Raw genomic sequence first — 10,413 nt, 5'->3', positions numbered from 1 at the left:
GCTCTGGCAGTGCGTAACCAGGGAAGTGGCTGCTCTGGCAGTGTGTAACCAGGGTGGCAGCTCCACGGGGGTTTACTGTGTGAGCTATACAATTACGACATGTCCTGTCAAGTATGTGCACTATACTTCACACACACGCGCATACACACACGCACACACGTCTGCTACTAGAAAGTCATACAGAAAAGGGAACCTGAGACGAGATGAAACGAGGCTTCCTACTACGACCACAGTTACAGCGAATGACTTCTACCCTTAACGGTTTTACTCGGAGAAGCCCCGTAACCCGGCGGTCAGTGTGTAAATACAAGAGGGCTTCGAGACACAGCATGCGGGCTGAGCGGCAACTTCACAAGAGGTAACAGAATGACATTTGTGATAAGAAAACATAAAAAGTTACTACGAAAATTGACAGGGTAAAATTATTCAAAATTTTAAGCTAATTCCTTCAATTTACTAGAAGTTACGTGTTAGATTATGCTCACACTTGGACAGATTTGTGAAGAGCCATATAAGATAGTTTGCTTTTTCTAAAAACATTATAGTCAGGCCTAGCTACGGTGGTGTGACAGGACACCACTGTGCAATACTAGAGCCACATGGGGTACCTAGGTTCAAATCCCGGGTCAACCTGCACACGGAGGATGTGTAGACTCATCGGAGCAAACGGGGGGGTGGGGGGAGGAGAAGCAGCCCTCGGCTGGGGAGTGGTGAGGCAGTCGTGTCACACTATCCCCCTATTTTCCATCCTATCAGGACTTTGGGGCATACATGCACATGTGTTTGGCATGTTTTTCAAGCCACTGGGGCTGGGATTCAAACCGTGATCAGCCTTGAGGAGCCTGGCCCCCTCTGCACAGGGCGTACCTCCTGGCCAGCACGACTTCCCACGGGACAACTACGACCTCGAGGCTTCATCGTTCCAACGTGCAATACCTCAGGTAGGAGAGACACGGAATCCACCTCCTGGTAGAGAAGGCTACGATTTCTTTGAATTCTACTTAGGCTCTCGAAGGCTGGCTTCTAGCACGCTAACTATAAGACCAATCTTTTCATGACTGTCCTAGAGCTTGGCTTACCTCTGGGGGGCTCACTAACTGGTGCTACCGCTCCGAAGTCCATGAGAGCTCTCTTACATTACTGCTCTTATACTCAGGGGCAGACTCTTACACCCAAAGGGCTCTAGGAACGGAGGGAAGAAATAATAGAAGGGCAAGCTATTGGGTAATGTTACTTTTTATTTCTTCATTTAGGTAGTAATAATTTAAAATGTTCCCAATAACCCTCACTTCTCCCCAAAATGGATCTGTTCTTGAAGACCCTCTATTAGAATGTCATAAATACCTCTTATGGGGAGTGATTTGAAAGAAACTGTCTCAGGGGAGTTTGGTTCTGGAACTTTCTGCCAACTCTCACTTCTGCCTCACGTAAAAGCAGGCGGCAGGAAGGGGATAAAACCCCAGGTTTTTTTGGAGAGACTTTTTTTTTGCTATAGGGCACGTGCGCTTGCCAGACAGAGACAGACAGAGAGACGGAAAGTGAGAAATCACCCCCCGGGGGGATGGCCACGCCACAATCCCTTCTCCGTTCTCCTCTCAGGATCTTGGGCACGCACGCACACACGCCCAGCGTGAGTTTTAAGCCACCGGGTCTGGGACGCGAACCGTGGTCAACTACATGGGAGTCCAGCGACATAGCCATTACGCTAACTGCTGGTCCCAAACCCCAGGGTTTTGATCTGTGGTGGGGAATCAACACAAAAGTGTAACCACATTCTGTTCTCTCCCACAAACAACGGGACAGGAGTCGGGAAAAGCCCTCTGAATAAAGGCAAGACGCCGTCAGGGATGTAACGGAAAGTGCCCCGTTCTCCTGCCAACACCGAAACTGCGGCTCGGCAGAGCTAACGAGGCGAGGACGCTGCTTCCAGGCAGCACACTCCACGACAGGGCCTCTGGGAACACGAACCATGTGTCTTTACCTGGGATTGGAACAAGGTACTCTCTGGGTATTCACATTGTCACATAAGGGTTCTCCTCCATGGTAGATACCTGTTCGAACATAGATCTAAAAAAATGGTTAAAGTATGAGTATTTAAATATATATATACATATACTAGACAGAACCGATATTTAACAATACAATAATGTAACTGACATGCATAGAAGAAACAATGACAAATTTCTGTTCTACTATAGCTTTTCTGTTATCCTTTTCTTTATTTATATAGTAAGTTAACAATGATATAGATTATTCACCCGTTAATAATAATGGGGATATCAGACTACTGAAAAGTAACAGAGGCCAGCAATCTCTCTAAGCTAGGTATGTCATTCAGAGTCTCCCGTATTTTAGGAAGATAAACTGGCACATATAGTAAACATTAGTTAAAACCTTTAGCAGTTGGAACAGCACTCCATAAAGACATTAATACTTCTGCAACAAGATGTGTGAGTACTGCAAACACTGCAAAAGCCTCTCTTCAAATCTGACGAGGTTTTGCTGCCAAATGAATTCTGCAAAACCTCTGTTTTTAAGAGCCTAGAATTATGGACAGTATACTTATTTAAATACTAGAACTACAGATATTAGAACGCAGGGAGAGGACTGTGAGCCCTACGATGGCTGAGGCAGATGGAAGCGCACACGGAGCCCAGCAGAGTTTTATTTTGCGACGTGGGCGTTCCTCTAGCCTTCAGAAAGCACACTACAGGTCCACAGACCATCACGCAGTTAAGTAACAAAGATTCACATCATGTAAGAGCTCGACATCTGACTGTACCTTATCGATGTCTCTAATGTTTACATTCACGTATGTAGCGCAGAGAATTTTTATTCTGAGTGCGCTGTTGATAACCCAGAGGGATTTCGTGGCGGTCTCTCCGTTCATGTACGGCGTGGCTGTGGAGATGCGCCTGGAGTAGGACGGCATGGTAAAGCAGTCCATGGGCAGTTGGGAGTAAAGACTCTCTTTAGCCATCAGCATCAAATTGGGCATCCTCCCAAGCATTATACAGCTTCTTATATACTGGAAGTGATTAAAAAGGGAAGAAGGAAGCCATTTCCTGTGAGTTTTCCATTTTAAAGGCAACAGGCAAGAACACTGAGAACTGAAATACTAATCTGTGATAAACAAACAGTATAGACCATATTTCTTACCAGTTAAATATTTGTAACATTTAAAACACTAACACTCAGGAGTTACATTATAGCACAGGATCGACCAGGCAACTCTGAATATAAATTGTATATGTTAAAAAAAAAAGGCCAGTTTTTGATACTATAATTCTACACTTAACTGGAAACAAAAAAGAAAGACCGAAGAATGAACCAGAGGATACTCATTATAAGAGCGTTGTACTTGTTAACAGAAAAATATCACTTAGTAAACCTCTGTTATCCAATCTATTAAGTCACATTGGTGTCCCGTCCAAGGGTTGCCATCCACCTGCTTTTCCTGTCTAAACGTTTCCTGAGAAATACTTGTTTTGTTAAACACATACACACACACAAATGGAAGAAGTGGATAAAATTTATGAATGTATTAAAAAAAACTATTGGTACCAGCAGTTAGCATAATGGCTATGTCGCTGGACTCCCATGTAGTTGACCGCGGTTCGAGTCCCGGACCTGGTGGCTTAAAACTCACGCCAGGCACGTGTGCGTGCGTGCCCAAGGTCCCGAGAGGAGAACGGAGGAGAAGGGAGTGTGGTGTGGCCATCCCCCCTGGGGGGTGATTTCTCGCTTTCTGTCTCTCTGAAAGAGAGCTCTGTTTGGCAAGTGCACACACCCCATAGCAAAAACCTCTCCAAAATAAATAAATAAATAAATAAATAAAATAAGTAACCTATTAAAATGCACTGGCCTGAAAATTTTTTTGAATTAAAAAATTTTTTCGTATTTGTTATTATAACTTTTTTATATTACATTTAATCACATGTATCTTTACAATGTATTACATTCTCCCCAGCATGATTACCATGCGTATCAGTCAAGACAAAGACATTACTGTCCATATCATTATCAAATTGCTTTTCATTATTTTTTCAGACTATTATTATTTATTCTCATTATTTTTTAAAGGAAATATTTAATTTTGGGGGGAAACTTTTTAAAATTAATTAATTTACATTAATTCCCTAAGCATCGTTCACAGCATACAAAATGTGATTTCCCAACCAGAATATACTGTATAGTGGCTTAATCATGCATGTTATCGTCAATAATTTTCCATTTCTAGTTTCATATATATGTTTGTGTGTGTATATATGTGTGTGCATGTGTGTATATATGTGTGTATATGTGTGTATATATGTCTGTGTATATATGTGTATATATGTGTATGTGTATATGTGTATATATGTGTATGTATATGTGTATATATGTGTGTATATGTGTGTATATATGTGTATGTGTGTATGTGTGTATATATGTGTGTGTGTGTGTGGATATGTGTGTGTGTGTGTGTGTGTGTATGTATTTTACCCCTATTTCTGACCCTCTGTCAGTTCACACCCTCCTCCCATACTATCTCTGGTGTCTACAGTTGTTTTCCATTATTTTTCCCTCACATTTTATTGATCACAAAATTTCTTACATAATCTAACTACTTTCAATAGCAAGTTCAGCCGATACGATAGTTAGGATGCAGGTATTAACATGAACGCTGCTACATGCATATTTTAACAGTCCTTTCTCTTTTCCCCCCTTTTTTAGTTTTGTTATAGAGTGCCTACACCCACGAGAGAAAGAGAGAGAGAGAGCTCTCCATCGGGGGATGGCCATGCCACAATCCCCCCTCTATTTGCCTCTCAGGATCTGGGCCATGCACGCACATGGGCCCGACGTGTTTTCAGCACTGGGTCAGGACCGAAGGCCCGGCCACAGCCAACTTTCTTACCCAGCTGTCCCACTAGATCACAAGACCCCGGCAGCAGGCCCGCGGCTCCCTGTGCTGTAAATGAGATGTGTCTGCACCTGGTGCAGACACAGCTGCTTCTGTGTCGGCACTGACCGAACAAAGAGAGCGAGGCAGAGTGAGGTACTGAGGGCACACCCACAGCACAGCATCGCACCTGAGCTGCCACGCATCATGAGATGCCCGTGTTTGGGGATTAGAATAACTGCCAATGCTTTTGTCCCCCAAATTAGATATAACTATATCATAAAAATAAACGTAAACAGATGCAATTTACTAGTATTATTTAATTTAAAAAAGTATATCCTAAAAATACAGATGTAAGTCCTTAATGCAAATATTTCTTAAATTTAAAAATAACAGCCTTGAAACTTGTTACTCACCTTATACTGACTCAGAGGGTATTTTTCTAGGAAGTATTCATCACATCCACACACTTTTAAAATATACTTGCCCTGGTATTCTAAGACGCAGAGTTTTAGCTGTTCAGAGGACAGCAGCATACTTCGAGTTTTCTTCCGGATCGCTTCAGCAATGACCTGCTCTGGCACGCAGTCGTGGCTGATCTTCAGAGTATACTTCTGTTTGTCATTATTTGGAGAAACTATTACCCAGATCACCACTATTATTTGCCCTAAAACAGGGAGACATTATTAGAGGCAGCACTGTGTCTCTTTCATTTTTCAAGAGACCAGTTTCAAAGAGTATGCACTATCACTTTAACCACAGCCAGAAAGGGCTTATGACCAGCCTAACTACATGCAGGCAAACATGGGAGACAGGAAGTGCTCCTGTCTGACAAGGTCGCCGACCATCCCCCAGTCTCGTGCTTTATGGCAAGCAGGCAAAACCACGGCTGGGGGTCACCAGTACCGAGACCAAGCTGAGCCCGTCTAAGCGTCACGGGGTACACAGGTGCTCCCCCTGTGTGACCTAGAGCACTCCAGGCCCGAGGAGGCCGTGCTGCTGGGGACACCGGTGTGTAAGGAAGGGGTCAGCAGTGCTCACGGAGGCCCAGTTAGAACACCACACAAGGTGCGGGAGGAGGGGAAAGGAGATGGGGAAGGAGAGGAAATGAGTTTTCTACTTTCTCCTTCTAAGATCCACTAAGCAGAGAACAAGGAGGAGGAACAGAGACAACAATGGAAAGACTAAGAACCACGCTGAGTGGTCTGGTTGTTCACACTGCAGTTCCTTCACCTTTCCTGGGGCTGACGTTTTCTCCTAAGACATGCTGCACCGGGCGGGGTTGGACTGCTTGGAAAAACCAGGGTGAGGAGGGACAGACATCAGCCTTATTCTACGGGGGCCTTGGGAAAGCCCTGAGCATTATTTCACAGAAAAGCATGCAATGACTTTCCTGGTGATCCAATATTGACACCGCTTTGTAACTAACCGTGTTAACCTATTCTGTAACTTCGAATTGACACTCTTACTTTGTTTTCTCGACATAGACAGATTTATCTGATATCATATTTATTTTATAAGACAATATAGTGCATGTATTTCCAAGTTCACTTAATCCTAAAAATTCATATATTAAATGTAAAGTTTACCTATTACCTATACAGTACCATTCATTATGATGAAACCTAACTGCACTTAACATCATGAAATTATTTTTTCTTTGTATATCTAACAGGAATATAAAAGATTTCTCAAAATTTCATAAAATGTTTCCATTTATCTTTGATTTTACTTGTAAAAAGATAAGCAGCTTTGGGAACTAGCAGTTAGTGTAATGGCTATGTTGCTGGACTCCCACGTAGTCGACCGCAGTTCGCGTCCCGGACCCGGTGGCTTAAAACTCACGCTGGGCGCATGTGCATGCGTGCCCAAGATCCCAAGAGGAGAATGGAGAAGGGATTGCAGCATGGCCATCCCCCCTGGGGGGTGATTTCTCGCTTTCTGTCTCTCTCTGTCTGTCTGGTGAGCGCACGCGCCCTACAGCGAAAACCTCTCCAAATAATAAAAAAAAAAAGATAAGCAGCTTTAATTCTATTTGTATCTCAAAATTCAGTGAATCTCAAACTCGAAGTTCGTTCGTTTTCGGGAGACGAACACTTCCCTAAGCACCCCGAGCACCAGCTGACTCAGGTCCACGTGGGCATCACAGCCTACGCTGTGTACTCGGTGCTTGTCTCTCTCTGGTATAAGCAGTCCCTGTGCTTGTCTCTGTCTCTTCGATATAAGCAGTCCCTGTGCTTGTCTCTGTCTCTTCGGTATAAGCAGTCCCTGTGCTTGTCTCTGTCTCTTCGGTATAAGCAGTCCCTGTGCTTGTCTCTGTCTCTTCGGTATAAGCAGTCCCTGTGCTTGTCTCTGTCTCTTCGGTATAAGCAGTCCCTGTGCTTGTCTCTGTCTCTTCGGTATAAGCAGTCCCTGTGCTTGTCTCTGTCTCTTTGGTATAAGCAGTCCCTGTCTTCAAGACACTCATCTGCATGGAGAAAAAAGAACACACAAAAATACAGGCAGAGCCGACCACTTCCCTGTAGAAAGATCTCGCTGAACTCACGCCCCCGTACCTTTGTCTAGTTTATTATAAATGTGCTTCGGCAGTTCTGGCGAAGACTCCACATTTGGAGGGTAGACATACATGGCCCTACTGTGAGGTGAATTGAGGTCCCTAAGGTCCACGGCTTCTTTACAGACGTTCAGGATGTTTCTCCGGAAGTCCTGCACTTCTGGGTCTTTAACCATATCGAATTCACACACTGGCATGCCGATAGCAAAACCTTAAAATATACAAAATATCATACTTTATATTATATATTACACAGCACGAACACGTTTCTTACAAATACTGAACTGTGGCTATCTGGAAGATCACAAAATAGTGAAGAAGTTTCTTCAGGCTAGAAAATGTTCTGTGGGTACACACACTGGGTCGTCGGAAGTCATAACGCATTTTCCTATTTTTCTATGTAAAAATGGGTCATTACTTTTCCAAAGACCCAACAGCAAGATGACAAGGTTCCAAATATTTTTAATATATGAAGGACAACATATTCAACAGTTCTGAGTAAAGGCAGCAAACATTGTCCATATCAGTTATTTTTTAAAGGATAACAAAACAGATCTGGGATATAATAAATCTAAGTCATCCCACAAGTGATATTTCTTAATGAAAACCTTACAAAATATGCAGGTGTTGAAAATAGCTTCAAAGCTTAACAGTCAAAACTACTTCAAATTCATAATGATTTTTATTTAGATATCTACTTAAGATTACAGAAAGTATTTCAGTAAAAGGACAATGGTTGTTCAAAGCTATTCACACTTTAGAAGAACACAGCAATGCCAATTAACTGACACGTAATGTCATACCAATTTCTCGGTTGAGGATCTTCTCTTCACGGTTGCCTACAGGTTCGATTACTTTTAAAAACGGTTGAAAAAGCCGAAGGTCGCAAAGTCGTCTTGTCTCATCAAAAAATTCTTCCCTTTCTGCTTCTTGGGTAACACTTACGAAAATGTAAGAAGACTCATCTTGCAGAAGCTGGTGGAGGGGGTACTTTCTTGCTTCTTTAAACAGCTCATGCTTTATGGTCACCAGCGTGGCCTCACGGAGGCACTCTAAAGTCACTATCATCCCGTTTGGTAGTAAACATTCCACGAGGATTCTTGGGGGCATCAAGTGGATGCCCCACAGCTCACCCGACGACGGCCGTGGGGGCATGGTCCTGCTCCTCTGTACGTCCTACATATAAAACTACGTTAAGGACTCAGATGTGTAGCTGTCCCAAAGCAGAAACCTAGACGAGAGATGAAAAGAATCTTTTAAAAGAAAAACAACTATAGAATACATATATGTCATTGCTAAATGTAAAATTCATTTTGTGCAATATGAATTGATTAGGGTAAGTAGCAATAATTTATATTAAAAATTTTAACCAAGACTGTTGTTCTAAATTAGGCTAATACAACTGAGTTCAGCTGGGATTAGAAAAGCCACTCATACTTAATTATGTTTAATAAAGTTGCTTTAAAAAACATTATATTTGAGTGAATTTTCTAAGTCAGGTCTTATCAAGGCGGAGCTGAGGTATGAGGAAAATGAAATATAAGTTGTGAATCAGACCAGAATTCTCCTCACACACCTCCTCTATCATTCTCTTATTTCATGGAGTAATGGAATTTGGCCCAAGATATGGCGGCTCATGGGTCTGCTGTTTTTCTTTTAAAGTCAAGTAAAGCCTAGCAAAGTCCAATCTGGGCTGGCCCCATGCTGGTGCTTAAGGGGGCTGGGTCCCACACGGGACCGTACAGTCTGAGTGCCGGCCCCAGTGGTCTAAGAAACACGCCCAGCACGTGTGCCCATGACAGTGGAGGACTGCAGTGTGACCGGCCCAGTGGGGGTACTTTCTCACGCCCCACTTCTTGGTCCCTCCCGGACAAGCACACATGGCCTCTGGCAACAAACAGTTAAAGACGTGATTTAGGTATGCGTTCTTAATAACATGAAGCTTCATTAATATGTGTTTTCCGTGGAGGGTGACGACGCATTTGCAAGGATCTATTCATGCTTTCAAATAACCCAGTCCTAATCCCTGCCCCTAATTTAAGAGGTTTTTCACCTTAGGGCACATGTGTTCGCTGGAGAGGGAGAGAGAGACAGAGACAGCAAGAGGGAAAGTGAGAAATCACCTCCCGGGGGGATAGCCACGCTGTAATCCCTTTTCCTCCATTCTCCTACTGGGATCTTGAGCATGCACACACAGGCGCCTGGCATGACTTTCAAGCCACCGGAACTGAGACTCAAACGGCAGCCGGCCATGTGGGAGTCCAGCGATGCAAGCACTGGGCCACCTGCCGGCCCTTGGTGCTTCCGAGGGAAATGCACCTGCTCCACGTCCGCGTCAAGTGTGGCCTCGCTGCCAGCATAGCCTTCCCACACCCGCGTTAAGGGCCTGCCGCACCGGGAGAAACCAAGTGCTATCATGACTGGAAGGCCTTTCCTTTCTCAGACGTCAACTATCAAAACTAACAAACACACATTTAGCTCTTGCTGTTTATACTTTCTTTTATTCTGTAAGCTAATCTGCAAGGGTCCAAGTGGTAAATAGGTTAGTGTCGACAGTAAATAAGAATGAAATCACAGTCAAGCTATGAGAACGAGTCAGAGGCCCCACTGCCCCATTGTATTCGATTACTAATCAGGCACTGTGGACAGCAGCCACACACAAACACGCCCACCCCCACACCCACGTGCGCACACACACACCCACACATACCCACGTAACTGTTAGAGGAGGCAGGTGCTTGCCAGAGCAGAAAGGACGAAGACGAGGAGCCCCTCCCCCCAGTGGGTGTGGTCACTCCAGAATCCCTCCTCTAGGTCCCACCCCCGGCTGATTTCTAGGCTAGAGCCCAGTTTATTTTCACCCGGACAGGTGGCCACATGGGGTTCGCTTCCTCGGCCTCCTGGGCCTCAGCACTGGCCTGGCGCGGCTGTTACGGACAATGTGTCTGCTGCTCCCCGGGTGCACTGGCGCTGA

General features: G+C 44.2%; 1 protein-coding gene across 1 annotated transcript in view; it reads right to left on the bottom strand.

The window, feature by feature from the left end:
• PIK3CA (phosphatidylinositol-4,5-bisphosphate 3-kinase catalytic subunit alpha) overlaps positions 1 to 8,670 on the bottom strand; it is a 32,681-nt gene extending 24,011 nt beyond the window's left edge. Inside the window, exons 1-5 of the mRNA XM_014593377.2 lie at positions 8,243 to 8,670; positions 7,441 to 7,650; positions 5,302 to 5,552; positions 2,783 to 3,028; positions 1,982 to 2,067 (exon numbers count right to left, since the gene is read on the bottom strand). Coding sequence (XP_014448863.2) covers positions 1,982 to 2,067; positions 2,783 to 3,028; positions 5,302 to 5,552; positions 7,441 to 7,650; positions 8,243 to 8,594 — 1,145 coding nt within the window. The 5' untranslated portion in view covers positions 8,595 to 8,670. The remainder of the gene's footprint in view (positions 1 to 1,981; positions 2,068 to 2,782; positions 3,029 to 5,301; positions 5,553 to 7,440; positions 7,651 to 8,242) is intronic.
• Between the last annotated feature and the right edge of the window lie 1,743 nt (positions 8,671 to 10,413).

The sequence above is a fragment of the Tupaia chinensis genome, unplaced genomic scaffold (genome assembly GCF_000334495.1).
Source record: "Tupaia chinensis unplaced genomic scaffold, TupChi_1.0 Scaffold140400_1, whole genome shotgun sequence".
Classification (NCBI taxonomy): domain Eukaryota; kingdom Metazoa; phylum Chordata; class Mammalia; order Scandentia; family Tupaiidae; genus Tupaia; species Tupaia belangeri.
The sequence above is the reverse complement of the archived record's forward strand: the minus strand, read 5'-3'. Positions and strand labels throughout refer to the sequence as shown.